This window comes from Arvicanthis niloticus, chromosome 19 (assembly GCF_011762505.2).
Source record: "Arvicanthis niloticus isolate mArvNil1 chromosome 19, mArvNil1.pat.X, whole genome shotgun sequence".
NCBI classification, from domain to species: domain Eukaryota; kingdom Metazoa; phylum Chordata; class Mammalia; order Rodentia; family Muridae; genus Arvicanthis; species Arvicanthis niloticus.
The window spans coordinates 21,327,384-21,346,584 of NC_047676.1; the positions used below are offsets into that span (position 1 = coordinate 21,327,384).

At 35.4% G+C, this 19,201-nt stretch overlaps 1 protein-coding gene across 1 annotated transcript in view; it reads right to left on the reverse strand.

The window, feature by feature from the left end:
* Window positions 1-2,092: 2,092 nt before the first annotated feature.
* Cdh9 (cadherin 9) overlaps window positions 2,093-19,201 on the reverse strand; it is a 123,135-nt gene continuing 106,026 nt past the window's right edge. The window contains exons 8-12 of the mRNA XM_034523669.2: window positions 10,396-10,532; window positions 9,812-9,933; window positions 8,814-8,931; window positions 8,240-8,491; window positions 2,093-4,084 (exon numbers count right to left, since the gene is read on the reverse strand). Coding sequence (XP_034379560.1) covers window positions 3,597-4,084; window positions 8,240-8,491; window positions 8,814-8,931; window positions 9,812-9,933; window positions 10,396-10,532 — 1,117 coding nt within the window. The 3' untranslated portion in view covers window positions 2,093-3,596. The remainder of the gene's footprint in view (window positions 4,085-8,239; window positions 8,492-8,813; window positions 8,932-9,811; window positions 9,934-10,395; window positions 10,533-19,201) is intronic.

Here is a 19,201-nt window from a genome sequence, read left to right on the forward strand (position 1 = left end):
CTCCTACATCTCTGCTCTCCCTACCTCCTCCTCTTCCTTTTCCTCTCTTTACTCCTCCTCTTTCTTTCTTTACTCCTCCTATCTTAGCTCCTTCTACAGAGCAACACAAGATTTCAATTTGAAAAAAAAGAGGTTAGAGTCTGTACTCCAGAATACTTGGCAATTTCATGTTCAAGAAAAGATACCTAGATAAATCTTCACTATTTTATTCCAAATGTTAATTATATGCACTCTACACAAAATCAATTTAAACATGTATTGTATCAGAATGGAAATGTAACTTGTGGTAGAACATGTGCATAATCTACACAAGGACTTTAGTTTAACTCCCTTGCACAACACTTAAAAAAATGTTGTATTGAGGCTTAAAAATTTGGTGTTAGATAATTGTCATAGTCCTCCCTAAAGAAGACTATTTCTCCTGCTCACTTCATCACTTCTTCCATGCCTGGAGTTCTTTGTGGATGTTTGAGAACTCCTGTGCTTTCTTTCAGCCCAAAAGCACACATGTAAGTAACATTATTATAAGACTAAGTAAAATGTTTTTATGTACTTAGAAATGTGTATTTATATGTGTGTACATGTGTAGCATGTGTATAACTGTAGGAGGAATGGTGGTGGCTACCTCTGCATAAATGTCAGGGGCTGCCAAGAGAAGGCAATTCCTGCATGAGGATCTAATTGAAGACAGCCTAAGAGACTAAGGATTGGTGATGCAAATAATACCAGCCAATTGGGAACTGCTGCTTGGAAGAGATGTTTGCTTGACACCAATGGGGCATGGATGGAGGGTAACAAGGGTCCCCCAAGGATTAATAAACAGACTTATAGCAAGGTTTATATAAGCTTACTGTGGCCTCTTCACCTGCTGCTTGAGTCTAAGTCATTGATTCCTAGACACCTCATCTCTAACCCCCAAGGGCAAGTAGGGTCCACAGCAGGCAGTCCATGGTACAGGCAACGTATAAAAATTTTAAAGTGCCCTGAATTTGAAAAAAGAATTAGGAAGGGTATACGGAGAGGATTGAATGAAGGAAAGGTAGCAGAAAAAATATCTAACTATGTTATAGTCTGAAAATTGAAGAAAATTATTTGTTCGTTTTTAAATTGATGCTAGAGGCTGGTAATCCTCAGCAAGCCAAATAACTTCCAGTTCTTCCATCTCTGCCCCCTCTCTGCCTCACTTCTCTGCCCCACATCATGAGCTCTCCTTTAAAAAGCTATGACCTTCAGCCAAGAAAACACATGAAATACTGTTTACACACCACTTAGTCCTCTAATTGCAGAATTACAGATTAAATTGCTTTCTTTATTATGATGTGTTACTCAAGCACACTTCTCTAGTTTTTGTCTGATGCATCCTGGAAGATGTCTAATAATGGGGAAATACACACTCAAATAAAAGTGAAATTTTCTAACCTAAAATAAAAACAGTTTTCTGTTTCTGAACCTATCTAATGAGTAGAAAGATTTCAAATATTTTTAAAAGTTCAATTATAATGTCTTTCATTATATTCAATACTTAATAGACATTATCTCTTTCTGATACAATGAGTCACTCTTTAAAACCTTCCAAAAATAACAACATAATAACAGGTAAGTGCCTTTCTTATAATATTGCAAATATTTGATACCTAAAATCTCCTAGTCACAAACTAGCCAAAATTGAATTTGACCCATATGAACTATGACTTTGTTAATGAAATTGTGACTAACTCAAGAAGGTGTGCAATTCTTGGCATGGAAAAGCAGTACAACTGCTCCATGACTTGTTATTTGGGATCCATACTCCAGAGAAGGCAGGAACAGCATCAGCTTGGTAGTCTTTCCTATCTAGAGAAATGTACCGGTTCATCTCCTCTCTTCACCACAGGCTTTAAAATGCCTGTCTTCCACTTTACAGACAGTTCCAATGTAATCATTCCTAAAAAAGCTTACTGCCACTTCTTGTCTTTAGCGCTTTCAAACATGGTCTCGATTTCTATGAACTTCAGTTTTCTTGAAAAAACTATTAATAAAAACAAATATTGATGCTTGTCAACATAAATTTTAATTTAATTTTATTAATTCAAAATATTTTGATCATACTCTTCACCTCCTCCAATTCTCTCAGACCCTTCCGACCTCCCAATTCACCAAACTTCATTTTCTTATCATTCCCTTAGAAAAACAGAAAGAAGACAAAGGGAACTTCAAAATTATCAAGATAAAGGGCATCAAAGCAAATAGATCAAAACAAAACCAGAAGCATACAAAATACATGAATTAATTTTAGCTATCTTATTATCCTGGACAAGAGGCTTGCTCTGGAATGTCATCAGTATGCCCAGTGACACTGCATTTTTTTTTTCCCTGCATGTATCAATTGGTAACAGTTTCTTAGGGGTTTGAGTTTTTATTTAATTTGCCTTCTCACTCCTGGGGCTTTGGGTAGTTTAAAACTGTAGAGATCAGTATACATTTTCAATAAATTGCCAGGAATCTAGAAAACATCCAATGAACTTTCTAACTAATTGTACACACAAGCACACACACACACACACACACACACTCACATATATACATACACTCATACACACACAGACACACACACACAAGATACTCACATATATACATACACTCATACACATACAGACACACAGACACACACACATTCATAATTGCCATGTCTCATTTAAAACAATTATTTATAAAATTATTGATATTTGGGGCTTTTTCTTATTTTAAAAACGTATGGCTTACACTTCATTTATTCAAATACAATGCATTGTTTGGTAAATCTTGCAAAAACTTAGTTTATTGTCCACAACCACATATATAATAATTTATATTTCAAATTGATTTCATGTTCTATCCATGAGTAGACATTAGTAGTTCAATAAGCATTTGTCCACATTTACATATTGAAACAGAAAAATCAAGAATTCATACCACATCCCACCCCTAGTCATATCTCACTGTACATCGATGGCCTCTGCAGTGACTGCTCAACTGCTTTTCCCTGAGTAAATCGTGTTTTACTCTCAGAGAGATAAAAAACACTTCTGTCGTGATATCAACTGCTCCGGGGAAGTAAATAAAATGAAATTTATTTTTATAAATATTAGTTTATTTCATAAAAATACAAAAATATAAATATACATTTATAAAAATATGAATGAATTAACACAAAGACATCTTTCCACTGAATAAATATGGCAGTAATAGTCACTCCTATTTCATTAGGTATATTTTTTTTTCATATTAATTTACAAAGCAGTTGCACAATGTTTAGTTTCATAGTATATGTGACTGACAGTTAAGAAAACATTTATAAAGTTCCTATACTAAGACAAGGCACAAAAAGCCTTTCAAGATTTTTTATTGATTATTAATGTGATATATTTTTTCCAAGCTTATTAGGCAAAGAGGGTGAACAGGTTATTATTACTGTTTTAAAATCTATATCATTCATACTCATTCACGGAAACTTACTGATTAAGCAAACCCTTACTAGGACAACACTTATGTATTGTTTAGAAAAAGGGATAACACAGGCCACTCAATCTGGTATCAAAGACAGTATTTTTACTAACATTAATCAAGTTGTACAGGACTCAGTCCCGGTCACTGTCATCACCCCCATACATTTCTGCAAGTTTTTTGAACCGAGGCCCCCAGTCGCTAAGGTAATCATAATCCTGGTTACAATCAGCTGTGAGAGATTCTAAGGAGCTGAGAGAATTGGCTACAGAATCATTTCCCTCATAGGCATAAGTAGCCAGGGAGTCGTACGGTGGTGCACTTGGGTCTGAGTCGTTTTCTTTCAATCTCCGGTGGATAAAATCTTGTACGTCAATATTTTCCCAGAGAGGTACAGTCCTTCTTATCTGAAAAATAGTTTCAGGCATGACATCTCTTCTAAGTTTACTGTCTTCTCTTGCTTCCGGGTTCCTTAATGTCCCGATGTCAAAAGCCTGGGTATCCTCCTCTCCACCACCTTCGTCGTTATAGGTCACAATATTGTCCCGGACGTCATCCTTTGATATGATCAGAGGCTCTTTTTTCCGTTGCCTCTTCAATGCAGCAAAGAGCACAATTAGAGCTATTGATAAGAAATTAAGAGATAGTGAGATTTCATGATTAGAGTTAATAAGCGTAATTATAACATATATGAAGCTTGGGTACTCATCTGGAGAAATGGGGTAACTATCCAGTTGGAACGATAGAGAGACACGTAGCAGCATTTGAGATAAATTAAAAACTAAAATAAAAATGTAAGAAATTAAAGAAATGACGCTCTTAAATTGTTACTAATTTACATTCCGAAGACTATAGACTGGCATTGAAAAATATATAATTACTATATCAGGTTAAGTAAAATTGACTGAAATGTTATCCTCACCAAATATATATTTACCTCAAGTTTAAGAAATTACTAATGGTTCAGTAGTCATCAAAGTGAATTTCACTTGAATAGTAAAACTTTGGTGTTATGTATGCAAATAATGTCTCATAAAGATGAATATAAAATACATTTATTATATATATTTATTATGCATACACACTATATATACAGAATTAAATAATATATATGAATATATAAACACTGATTTTGTCTTATTAAATATTGCACCAAGGCTTATTTAAATTTCTCTACTGGTATGGTCATCAATGTTTTCTGAAAAATATGAAATGCCACTCTAAGACCTGAATATAATTTTCAAACTTCTAGTCGTTTAACTTGTACTCACTAAAATATTTTTTATTGTATCCCAACATAACTAACAAAGATATACTCAAATTTGGGACTAAACTTAAATTTTTATATTATTTGCCTATTTTCTATTTTATTATTTGTGTTCTCTTCTATGGATGTAATTAAGTACTTCCACATTTATTAAAATTGCTCTATTCTCATTATAGCAGTTAAACTTAATGCATATATTTAACAAACATATTTTCCTAATAATTCAATAGGATGGTTAAATGCATGTTTAATTCTCTCTGTCTCTGTCTCTCTCTGTTCTGTCTCTTTGTCTCTCTCTCTCTCTCTCTCTCTCTCTCTCTCTCTCTCTTTCTCTCTCTTCTTGTATGTGTGTGTGTGTGTGGTCTGCAGGTTAACACTGAGGGTCTTTCTTAGTAACTGTTTACACTGTTTAGTGAGTCGGGGGTCTCTCTGATTACACTGGCTGTTCTTCAAGCTTTTGCCTGTCCCCCTCCTCACTATTTCCTTTAGAGTAGTTAAGGCTAAAGATATGCACACTCAGCATTTTCCCTGGGTATCAGATTTCTAAATCTATGTTTCTAATCTGTGTTTTGTATGAAAAATATTTTACCAACTGAATCAGCTCCTCAACTCCTATAAAATGCATGAATATTAAAGTGTCAGTATGATCTCCAAATCAATAAATATATGCTAGAAATCATGCCATCATCTCATTTATTCAAAAGACAAATTAATAGATCAGAATATGATAAAATATATTGTTAAAAATATTAAATAAGAAAAAATAATTAAATCAGGAAAAATCTCACAAATTTATTTAAACAGGAGAGAAACTGGAAAACTGTATTTCATTTATTATAGAAAATCTAATGTTCTGCCAAAATTATTTTTGAGGCAGTCTTGATTATGCATGTTTGTAATTCCAGCATTTTAGACCCCGGAGCAGTAAGCCTGGGCTGCTCACTGAGATATTGTCTCAAAGGACAGAATAGAAGACAGACAAAAAGCATAATTCATTGAAAATAAGAAAAAAAATTGTTCCAAACTTTCCATTGCTTTTGTTGAACTCTGATTTAACATTATTGGATGATACTATGTTTCTTTTTAGTGTTGGGTTTGGGCCTGTTAAAAAGCAATCTATCACTGAATTACATCTCCAGGCCCATTGTTAATCTCAAATAAAGTCCTCCAAAAAAAGAGTTTAGCAGATTTGCCCTTTATTCACGTTCATCTAGAAGGTATTAAAAATAAATGAAACACTCCTGTTTTGAAATATGTAAAACTATATATTTCAGTAAAAGAATATAAAATTAAGACTGAAATATTTTTAACATTCACTGAGCATGGGTAATGAACAATAAATGGAATTATTTTGCAATGTAAAATTAAATGAGAGGATTTTTTTTGCCTTCTATATGTTGTTCATAAATACTAGATAAGTAAACGTATCTGAAAGCTTCCCTAGATATGAATTTGTAATAGTTCAATTAAGTGGATCTTAGAGACATTTGTGTCTATTTTGCTCTCTGTTCTGATAGCTAAGAAATACCTACTTCATTTAATGGGCAGAAAATAAATATTTGGTATATGGCAATACAATTCAGGGTATTTGGAAAAGGCATCAGTATTTTCACCAATGTATGTTTAGAATTTATTATTTACTCATTATAGTTCTAATTACTGGAGCAGTATACATAAACAAAACAAAATCATAGACACATTTTACATTGTCATTTGACAGGTATTTTTAAACTTTATGAAATTTCTTTAGTTTGGTCATACACTATTTTACTATTCATTGCTTTATTATTACTGATTTTTATTACTTATTTTTGTTTTTCATAGAATTTAGTATTAAACTTAGAGCCTCTTACTGCTAAAATCTTTTGTTCCTGAGCTCCAAAATAAAAGATTCTTCTCAATGATGATATTATGATAATTAAACTCATACAATTCGCTACAGTGCCAGAAGTGTCTCTATGATCAAATTTACAAAATCCCTGCCCTAGATTTCAGTTCCACAGTCAATTTTAAAGGAGTTGCCAATCAGACAGTAATGGTGTCTTAAGTGTGTACCCCTGCCCCTTTCTAAATAGCCAGATGATGCTAACCAAAACAAATATTTTACATTCCCCTTTGACAAGCTCCTAGTAAAATTCTACAGTAATATCCGGCCAAAATGATTTTATCCAGAGAGCTTGAAGTGATTTATAGCGAAAAGAATCTAGGATACATGAGTATTAGATCATAAACTTGGCCAGCTCTCCTGCCCTAAGTGTAAGTATTTTGGATGAATATTTTATAGAAATAAGTTTTGGCATGGTTTACAGTGAAACAACTGTTTAATTGAATTAAATCCTTGCTGTGTTAGTGCAGGCTTAGGTAAAATGTGTGCTAACAGAAACATGATTGGAAAGCACTGAGCGTACCATCTGTGAGAACTCTCTCCAAGGGACACTGTCGTGTGTTTGTTGGTTTGCTTTGTATGTGTCTCATAATAGTTTTCTGAAGAATCTATCTTAAGGTGGTTATATTAATGCCTGATATATTCCCATATACTTTATATTATCAGCAAAGATGTTTTCAGTCTCGAAACATTCTTGGTTTTGAGTTTAGAATAGAGATTTAAGGGAGAAACATCCCTTAACTGGCCAGTAAATGCATTTTAGAAACATCCTTCAGGAGTTGGGGACACAGCTTGTTTCAGAAGAATGAGACCATGGGTTTTGATGCTCAGAAGACACATATGAGGCCAGACATGATAATACAGTCCCGTAATTCCAGTGTAGGAATTTGAGATGGGAGGTTCCCAGAGAGCTACTAACCAGCAAGTCTCACAAGTCTGTGAACTCCAGGTTTGGTGAGAATTTCAGTGTGAATACACAACTTGGAAAGTAATGGATCAAGACAGGCCTGCTAACCTCAGGCCTGAGCATATTATTGCATGTTAGTTGTGACATCTCCACCAGTACACACAGACATGCAAACACACAAGGAAAGGCTTCCACCTGCTTCCACTTGATGTATTATTTAACTATTGCCTACTTAAACAGATTTGGCTACTTGAACAGATTTGGTAGGATTACATTAATGATTACATCAAAGGTCATTAGATCCATGAGTGTAGCACTTGTGTTATTATAATTTTTTTAAAGATTTGTTTTATGTGAGTACAATGTTGGTCTTTTCTGTCATACTAGCAGAGGGCATTAGATCCCATTACAGTTAATTGTGAGCCATCATGCGGTTGATGGGAATTGAACTCAGTACCTTTGGAAGAGCAAATCACTGAGCCATCTCTCCAGCCCCGCGTTATTATATCTTTTTCTTTAAAGCCTTGCACAGCTATTCATTTCACACACACACACACACACACACACACACACACACACAAAGATAAGGGTGACATAGTTTTTCTCATTCACAATAATTTTAGTAAAATGTTAAGCGTGTGCAGTTTCATATGCAGTCCCTGGGCGATGGAAAAGACTGTGGGGAGAGGAGAAGCAAACAGAGAGATGTGCAGCTTACTAAGCAGGATGACGACACAAAGGAGAATTGCGATGAGCGCCCCTGTGCTCAGGCCTGCAGCAAGCATCAGGGCCTCCGCATTGCAGGACTGCATGTTCCCTTGGTTATCACACGCGCATACACGGATCGTGAGTGTGCCGGTGCTGCTTTGAATAGGATAATCATTGTCAAAGATTAAAACTGGCAGTAGGTAGGTGTTCATTTTGTTGCGGCTGTACCCATCTTTTCGAGTTACAATTCCTGCCGTATTATCTGAAGAGGAAAAATAAATTATTAGGGAAAAATCTTCATTTCTTCCCTCCCTCCTTCTCCCCTTTCTTTCTTCTTTGATCCCTTCCTCACAGTCTTACTTTCTCTGTTTTTTGTTTGTTTTGTTTTTTGATCTATAGTATCATGTAGCCCAAGCTATCTTCGACCGCACTGATGTAAACAATTGAACTTACTCTTGTTGTTTCTGAGATCACTTCCAAGGTACTGGGGCGACAAAAGGTACCACACCCTGCTTCATATTCAATTTCAATTCTTCTTCTTGAAAAAAAAATATATATTGTATAGTTTTATAAATGTTGTTTACCTTTATTGTCTACAATTGTGAAGTTTGGGTTTAGAGGAAATTCTGGCACTGGCTCAAAGAAGAACTTGTGTCCTCGGGGAGGATCGTCTTTGTCCATGACACTTATAGTTTGAATCAACTGAAACCAAAACACATCCATTAATTAAATCCTGAAAAATAGAAACAATACCTGTTAATTCATGATTGTTTTTTAAATAGGTACATTTTATGGGGGTCATGTCATTCTCAATTTACATTTTTATTTAATTAAAAATGTCAACTTATATATCTTTTTCAGAAAACCACGTTAATGGATCTAATAAAGTTTTATATAAGTTAACACTTAAGACTAAAAATTCTCTCTGAAGAGAAATGTATGGGGTCCTTCAGTGCATCATTTCCTACTTTCTGATGACCATCCTTTTTTAAGGAAAACTTGTTAACTCAATTAATATAATGCCATTGCTAAGTCCTGATGTTTCAACCTATTTTATTTGTACTTTATTAGGGTCTTGTTTATTAGAAAAAAAATTAAACAAAACATGTACATCTCCAGAAATCAAAAATAAGAAATAAAATATAAGAGGATTAATATCAATACCCACATATTTTTAACTGTCTTATTGAGAAATATTTTAAATTTTAAATTTAAACCAAAAAAATTAAATCACAGAAAACATTTAGATCACTATTCTTCTGAATTCCTTAATATAGCAAAACATGAAAAAACCACAATTACAACTGTTTAATACTGAAATATTTTATTCTTCATATATTAGTAAATGTAACTCAAAATCATATATAGCTCTATATGAATGCTTTTGTGGATGCTCTAAATTTATTTATTTTTCTATAGTCATGAGAAAAATCATTTTAGGAACTTAAATTTTGAAGATCACTGTGAGCACTTCGGTGAACGTAATGAAAGGAATGTAAGAACAGTACAGCAAATGTCAGGCAAGTGAAACAGTGATTCCTGTCTTCCTAAAGATACATGTTTATAAATGTAATAGAGTTACCTGGCCAGACTTTGCATTTTCACAAACAAATGTTTCATAGTACATGGCAAATTCCGGAGCATGATCATTTATATCAAGAATTCTGATGAAGACAGGAATTTGGCTACTTTGTTTTGGGTTATCTGCAATAAAAACTTCATGTGAGGTTTCAGGGCCATGCATGAAGGAAGCCTTAAAACTACAATCATCATCAGTAACTTAGTGGCTGACCCATAACCTGAAGTCTCTAGCCCATTCGGATGGATAAGAAGTATCTTAACTTTATTACTTTGTATAAAAATTAAGACATATTAAAAGGGGAAAATACAATGGAGAAAAACTAAGTAAAATAGAAAGTGACCATAAGCTCATGCATAATTTTTATCAGGCTAGGTGAAATTCAAATCCATAACTACACATAAAAGAATACAAAACTTTTCAAATTAATTATTTGTTAATCTTTAAATAAAAATTCCCAATAAATACTAGCAGCCTCTGACTCATTTACTTTCTTAGATGTTGCCAATATTGCAACAATTTCACAACAGTATATTATTGTCAGTTATTTATTAATTTGGTGAAACACAGATACACCTACAACTTACTTATCTCTGTGGCGGTAACAGTGATGTTATGCCAAGGAGATGATTCCCGATCTAGGGGTTTCAGAGTGAAGATAGAGCCATTTTCCGAGTGAATACTGAAAACTCGGTCCATATCAGTATGCCGGTCCACAGAGTATCTGACAGGAAAGAGACTTGTAACTTCAGTCTTCTCTAAAATTAAACATATCACTCTCCATCTCCTAAAGTTACGAGAAATTCTTAAATTGATCTGACAAAAATGGGAGTTGTAAGATGGTTAGTTTCTTGGGTTTGTTTGCTTGTTTGTTTTTGTTTTATCCAAATGGATTCATTATGGAAACAATTTGAGGCCCTAGCTGTTCCCTTGTGACTGTCATGTTTGTGAGTGTGTTTAGAGACATTACATGAGTATAATGGGTGATTGTGTAAACCTTAAAGTATTAAGTGCTTCTTGATTTCTTTATTTTTCATAGCCCATTATTAAACTAGTTCCAGAATAAACAGTCATATTAAAGGTGAAGGCCAGTAACAATGAGTACATTGAACTTCCTTGTAGAGCAGACAGAAAAAGGAAGCTCACCAAAGGAGAAAAATGGATCTCACTGTCACCTAGGACACTACTTATTTTTCTATGTGTCTTCCAAAAGGCTGTTGCAATCTGCTAAATTAGGGAGATTACAAATACTGTATATTTTATTGTAGCTATTTTTGTTGTTCTCTCTCTCTCTCTCTCTCTCTCTCTCTCTCTCTCTCTCTTCTGTGTGTGTGTGTGTGTGTGTGTGTGTGTGTGTGTGTGTGTGTGTGTATTGAAGTTTTATCTTCTTGTTTGGGTATTTGTTTTCAGACAGGGTGTCAGGTAGCCGAGGATACTCACTCACCAGGCTATCTATTGAAACCAAGTATTCTTGCCTTTGCTTTAAAATTATTGAAATTACTTATTGAGGTATATTTTTTGTATGTACCCCAGATGTCATCTAACATTTATTTTTCCTACAGACAGTGAACCCAGCATTGTGATCTTGGGTATTGCTATAGGATATATAAAGTGTGTTGGAAACTGAGTGTAATTTCAGGTCTTTTTTTTTTTCAGTTTATTTTTTTATTTTTATTTTATATTTTATTTGCATTTCAGATGCCATCCCCTTCCCCCATTTCTACTCCCTAGAAAACCCCTATCCCTTGCCCCTTTTCCTTTTTGCTTTTATACAATTTTTTTAAATGTTTATCAAAAACTTTATAAGTTTGATAATGCTCAATCAGAAGTGTAACCCAATACCCGACCTAGATATATAAACTATCTTTGACTGGTGGAGACACGTGAACGTCTGCCTCCATTCAGAGGACTATGCTCACAGTTAACCACTGATAGGATCAAGGGTTTCCCAATGGAGAACTTAGTGAGAAGACTGAAGGAACAGAAAGGGTTTGTGACCCCAGGAGGAGAGCAACAATACCAACCAATCAGAGCCCCCCAGGGTCTAAACCACCAGCCTGGGAGCACATAGGGAGGGACCCATGACTCCAGCAGTATATGTAGGGGAGGATGGCCTTCTCGGGCATAGGTGGGATAGGAGTTTCTTGGTCCCATAAAAAAAGAACACAGATTGGGGGTTGGGGGGTAATGAGAGGGTGGGGAGGGCATAGTGGGGGTGGGGGGTAGGTGCAGGCACTGTCTCATAGAAGCATGAGGAGGGGGGATGGGATAGGAGGTTTCTGGGTGGTGGGAGGAAGTGGGGTAAGGGGATAAAATCTGAAAGGTAAATATAATACCCAATTTAAAAAAGAGAGAGAGATTGAAAAAAGGAAAAAAAGGAGAAAAAAGAGAATTTCAGGTCTTTTAAGGACAATTTTTGTTTTGTGTGCATGCATGCTAATGCACTGCATGCATATGTGGCAATTTGGAGCCAAAAGAGAAGTGTGGATCCCCTGGAACAGGAGCTAGAGAAGATTAAAAGCTGCTAGGTTGATGCTGAGAACAGAACCCAGGTCCTCTGGAGAGGCAGTGTTCTCAACTATCAAGACATTTCTTGTCCCTGTAAAGTCAGTTCGTGGATTTACTTTTACCAGTTTAATGCAATGTATGGAGTACTTGTCAATTTTGACTCTAACTCAAAAGGCGATTTTTTTCAGTGTTTTCAGTGTTGCTACATTACAGTTTTTGAGACTCTGAGAAATATGAGCACCTATATCTGAGAATGAAAAAGGCTAAAAAATAATTACATAGCTGCATATTTATTTACTCCTTTGTTTATTTGTTGTTGTTTTAGTGTGGCTTGCAGACAGAATCACAGGGAGCCTGAATTTCCAATGAACTCTCTGTGTAGCTGAGGCACACCATAAAATTCCCATCTTACTAACGCTGATCTCCCAGGTTCTGGTATTATCTCTATATCTATGAGATGTTACTCCTAATTATTGAATAGATCATCTCAATCATCAATATGAACTTTCAAAGTATGGCTAAATGGGTGATAACATTATCTAACAATGTGCTGGTTTTATTTCCTTCCTTCATTTCTTTCTTTCTTTCTTTTTTTTTTTTTTTTTTTAATTTTTTTTTGAGACAGGGTTTCTCTGTGTAGCCCTAGCTGTCCTGGAACTCACTCTGTAGACCAGGCTGGCCTTGAACTCAGAAATCCACCTGCCTCTGCCTCCCAAGTGCTGGGATTAAAGGCGTGCGCCACCACTGCCTGGATGTTTTTATTTCAAATTCTGTGTCTTCCTTAATTTTATCAAGTGTTATTAAAATTAACTTGAAAGATAAAAATAAAACTTAGCTGTGAGGTCTGGTAAGTTAAATCAAAATGATATAAACAATATATTCGTATAGAATAAAACACAATTTACAATGTTTTCCAGATATTTGTCCCTTCCTTGGTGGGAAAGGCCAGTAGTTAGCCATTGTCTGATTATTTCTAAAATGATCTTGTGATGTTTTTCCCCCTACTTGTAATGATGGCCATGAAAAAAAAAAGACTTTTGTATGCATTATCTTTTTAATAGAGACTAATAAAAGGACTCTCCGATGAAAAACAATAGTTCTAATATAAAAGTCACAGACTGGATCACTTGTACCTTATAGGGGACCAAAAGTAGTTCTGAGCAGGCCAGAACTCTGCCTGCCAGGCCTCTTCTTCTGTTTACCCTTCAGTGGACATGCTTTTCAGGTTATGAATGCACAGAGGAGAATCATTTTGACAATTTGGTAATAAGCTCACTTTTTATCATTAACAGTGCAAACTCCCTGCTGTATTTTTAGATATTCCCCTCAGCGAAAATGATGTCCCATGAATTGTCAAAGCCCAAATATAATATTCTTTTTACATAGCAGCCAAGTTCTATTTTCAACACAGAATTAGAACATTCTGAGTTACCAATTAATAATAAATACACTGAATACCACAAATGACCAGGAAAAATGCATTAAACACTTAACACTGAAAGAATTTATTTCTGTGTCATGGAAAATGGTTTATAAAATCAACAGTATTTTATTGATTTGACTTCATTGAATTTTGAACAACTGTCTGAAACAGACTACAAAGCTTCTGTGGGAATGGTACCTGAATAGAAAGTATACTTTCATATGGGTGACATAAAAATCAAAATGTACACAGCATAATGCAACTGTAGACACTGTGCTCAAAAAATTCTGGTTTTCATTTTATGTTGTACAATCAAACATTAACCACATTAATAAAATCTTGTGTGGTTTTCAATACACAATACATAGAGGACCCAATTATAGACATGACAGTTAGTGGTTGTGTCACTATGTCAAATTCTACCTCATTTTATCTAGATAGTGTAGGTCAGTGTAGGCAGACTATGTCTTTCTGCTTTTGCTTCATAGGCTAATTCTTTGCAGAAATTTGTTTCTCTCAACTGTGTACAGGTAAAACCATTATGCTTATGGTTGAAACGGATGTTGACTATTTAGTGAAATAACTTATAGCTTCACAGAAAATAATAAAAATAATTTACATGAAATAATAGTTTTATTTTCTGAACAGCATTATTGTTTTCAGATAGACTGGGTTTTGGGGCATCCTTGGACTCCACAATGTATATGCTATACAGTCCAAAATGACTTCATCTTAGTTATCTCACGCTATAGTCACCTATAGTCTCAGGATTAAAGCTTCAATCACCACATCTGGCTAGATTTTTTTTTTTCACAACATAGTAAAAGAAGAAATCTGGGACACCTTCTGTGTATTGATCTTCTCATGGATTTGGTACAGCTCAAGTTGGAACGTGCAACCTTTACTGAAGCTTAACTCAATCCCTTGCCAATAAGTTTGTTTTACCTCTTACTTTTAATTGAAAGCAACTGAATTTCTTCTATTAAAAAAAAAATCATTGAACTTTAAAAATGCTGAACATAAAATAGGTGTGGATTGCAACAAGATGTTCTTACAAAAATGCATAAAATTATAACCAACCTTAGAAATTGAGAAATCCAGAATAACTAATGAGGTGAAGCAGAGATGGCAGCATCTGCTAACTGTGACAATAAATTCATATGGCCAGTAGCACATGTATTTAAGAAAATAAGTGCTGGGTTGTGGGTATAAAATAGTTCCTCAACTGTTCTTCAGAATGTGTTTCTGATGCTAATTTTATTCTCTCTGTTTTGGGGTTCAGATTTATTTTATTAATCTTTGTTGATTTGTTGCTGATTTTTCTCCCTGTTCACTGCAGATCTAAAGAAGGTCTCATTACGTTTTTCATTTCCATAGATTTTTGCTGCTATCTGTTTACTCGTTTTATTTGTTGGCAGGTTGGGTGATATAGTTGAAAGAACATCGTAATTCTGGAGGATTTAGGATTTAGAAACAACATCTGAATCTCCACCCCCCTCCCTGCAAAAAATCCAGAGTTTTGACAAGAACTGGAAACTTACAAATATATCATGCACACTCTATTGTCCGTCTTTTAAGCAGAAACATCCCTTTGAAATTTTATCCTCAGAAGTTACTATATTTAGAAAATATATTTACAAATATTCAAAATTACAAAGTTCATGAATAATGCATTACTTATAGTGCATTGTTAATATAGAAAATGTATGAAGACATTTAGAGATTGGAAAGCATCATTAACAGTATAACTGTATAAATAATGAGTCAATCATTTTAGAATATAGCAGAAAGCTATGGTATTTTACTGAAAAACAGTATTTAATAGAAAGGTGAAAATTTAATTGATAACGACTGGGTAGAGCATAAAATATTTTTTACTTGCTATAAAAATGGTCATATATGCAAAGGACATGTCAGCATACAACAAGAAAACTTACTCAACTATGTTCATAGCCGTTTTATGTATATTAGCCAGAAACTAGAAACAACTTAGGTGTCCCTCAACCAAAGAATGCATAAAGAAAATATGGTATATTTGCACAATGGTGTGTTACTTCACTGTTAACGACAACGATGTTATGAAATTTACAGGCAAATGGATGGAACTAGAAAGGATCATACTGAGTGAGGTAACCCAGACTCAGAGAAAAAAAACATTGTATGTACTCATATATAAGTGGATATTAGCTTTTAAGTATAACCATGCTACAATCTACAGAACCAGAGGAGCTAAATAAGAAAACATTCTCAAGTAGGAGGAGAGATAAATGTCAAAGTTAAAGGGAAATCGAATAAACATGGCGGGTCGTAGAGAGTCAGGAGAAAGGCAGAGGATGGGAACAGGGGGCATCAGTTTGGGGGATGATGGAGGGAGAGAGCACTGGCAAAGACAACTGGAATAGAGAGGAGCATTTCTGGGATGAGCTAGAATCCTGGTGCAAAGGAAACGCCCAGAAATATATGAGAGTGACCCTAGGCAAGACTCCTAGAAATGGAGACTATGAAGACTGAACCACCCATCTTCTGTAAGCAGAAAAGAATTCCAATGGAGGGACTGAGCTAACCCCCTAGCCACATAACTTTCAAACTACAATTTATCCTGCTACAGAATGATCTTGTGCCAAGGCCAGCATGGCTTTGGTGGGGACAGAGTAACTTGGATTCTGCTACCCAGTGTGACCCTCCAAGAGTGTTGATGGCTGCGGTGGGCATAAGGCTTGTTTGTGTAATAATGTACATATTTGCTGGAACCAGTACAAGCAATGGAGGACTCTTTCCTTCTTTGTAATATCTCACTGTTAAGGGTCAATGACTTCATGATAATCAGAAGCCACAGGAGTCCAGGAGTCAAGGGTGTGGATATGTCTCAGCAAAATGATAAGCATTGGGATCTTCAGGACAGGCCTTAAGCCTATGTAAAAGAACTCTAAACACAAGGGTTTGAAAATATATAATTTATCGAATATGCAGAAACTAAGAATGCAATATGAATTCTATGAGGGGCTTCAGGAATCTAAAGGAAAAGCAGCTGGGCTGTGAGCCAACTCATTAGACAACTACTAAGGAAGGAGAGAAAGAGATTCAGGGAGTGGTGATAAAGAAAAAGATTTAGGGAGTGGTGATTGCAGATCCTACCCAGCTAAGTTTTTGCTTGTGCTTACAAAGGCAAATGGATGTCTGAGTGCAAGATCTGCAGAGGACAGAACCCAGGCCAGGCTCAGGTGTAGTGGAAAAGGTGGAATTTCACAGCAGGGTCCCACCCAAGTAGCTTATCATTTGTGTTTAACAAAGGCAGACTGATCTCTGAACTCTTTTGCAATGTTAAAAGAAAATGTGTGCTTGCTGTCTTTTAAGAGTTAAAGGGCTGGGGTGTTGGGATGCTGATTCTTAAGATAATCAAAAGGAAACCTGGAGTAAATTACTGGATTGATATGTAAAATAAGACTGGACTAATGACCAGCAAGAGATGAGCTATCCAGAGAGTTTTCAGGATAAAAAGAAAGAACTGCTTGGAGAAATGATTCAAGCAAGCAGACATGAACAGAGATCTCTTAGAATAACAAGCAAACAGGATATAGACAGACAGATCTCTAGAGGGAAAGGTGAACACAGAATCACACTGGAAAAGCTGTATCAAGCAGAACATAGGTCATCAGCTTGGACCCATGATTTGACTTCTAGTTCTTTTCATTGCTCCCACACACCATTTTCTCAGAACCCTTCTGCAAGCCAAGGCTGGTCCTTGGAAATCTTGGGTAACTAATAACTAGTAGTGTTTAACTAATAACTAGTCCAGCTTGAGACTCATGCCATGAGTGGGAGCTCACCCTTGACATTGCCTGGAAGGTGAGGACACAGATGCTGGAGCTGAGCCAGAGACCTATTTTTGTGTTTATATAAGCATCTTTGTAGGTCACAAGACTATAAAGGAGATCATGAAGATGGTAATTGTCCACAAAACAGGTCATCTCAACTAGCTGAGTTTGAAGTCCTTCTCTGCTAACGACATCTTTTACTGAACAATTACATAGACCCAAGTATTTTTCAACCATTTGGAAAAATTTATCCGTACACTACTTTCTCTTTCTCATCAATTTTCTAGTCCTGCTGTTTCCAAATATCTGACTATCCAGTATAAATCTATTGGCCAAAGCCCATGGATAATGAACAATCACACATCTGGGCAGTTCTCCATTCAAACAAAATTTATGGCCATGTGTATTGCCAGTTTTGCCCACTATGAAATTTCTTCTCTCCAGTGTCCTTCAGAAATTTTTCAGAAATGAGCTATAGTTGTCCACTTATGGATGGCCTTATTCTTCATTTCTTTAGTCAACTGATCATAGGGCATACCCCATGAGGCTATGAGTGAATTCTGGGAGGCAGACACCACTGTCATGGGAGGAAAAACCTTAGACACTTGGGTTGCTTCTTCGTGTAACTTCCTTTTTCCTTCTGAAATTACTTATGTGTATATCATTTTCATTTGATAATAGATTGCAGCTTCACACATCCTACTTCATGGCTTTATTGGTCAGACAATACCTAGCTCAAGATCAAAAGCTCGGGATGTTCGACTCTGTTTAGCTGTTGTTTCTTGGAGGCCTACTCTTTTCTGAAGAGGAAATAAAGGAGAATCTGGGGGAGATTAGAGGTGCTAGTGGAAGCTAGGAGAAGTAGAAGGAGGGGAAACTGTGGCCAGGATGTATGGTATGAGACAAGAATGGATTTTCAATAAAAATGAAAAGCTTTGAATTTTGTTAAATTTATTATTCAACTGCTAATAGGCATATGTGTTAACAAAACCTCAAAATTTGTTGCTAACTCCTTTTCACTTGATTAACCAATATAATGTTATCAATATAGTGGAACAATATGATATATTTAAAATAAAAACAATCACAAAGACCCCCTCCAAACAATGTATATTACATGACTGATTAGCTAATATATCCTTGAGGTTAAAATGTAGAGGTATATTGCTGGCTTTTCAACTGAAAACATATGGGTTCTAGTGGTCTTTATGTCTAGGAACCAAGAAAAAAAATCATTCTCTAATTCAATAGCTGCATGTATATTGTGTATCAGAAATGTATTAATCTGCTCAAGTTACACCATCACATCTGGTACAGCAACTGCAACTGGAGTCACTGATTTATTGAGTCTCTTAGAGTCAACTGTCATTCTCCGTGATCAACATGTCTTCTGCACTGCTCAGGCCATGAGAAAAAAACAAAAATGATGTGAGAACCGACGAGTCCTTGATGAAGACACTGATGTTTTACTATTCCTCCAATGATACTTTTGATTCATTATTTTCCTAGTAGAGGCAAATCTAATAGCTTATTTTAACTTTTCCCAAAGTATTATGTAACATTGTACAGGTCAGGAACCAATATAGGAATTCTAGCACTTTCTAAAGATATCTATCCCAATTACACATTCTAAGGCTGAGGATATAA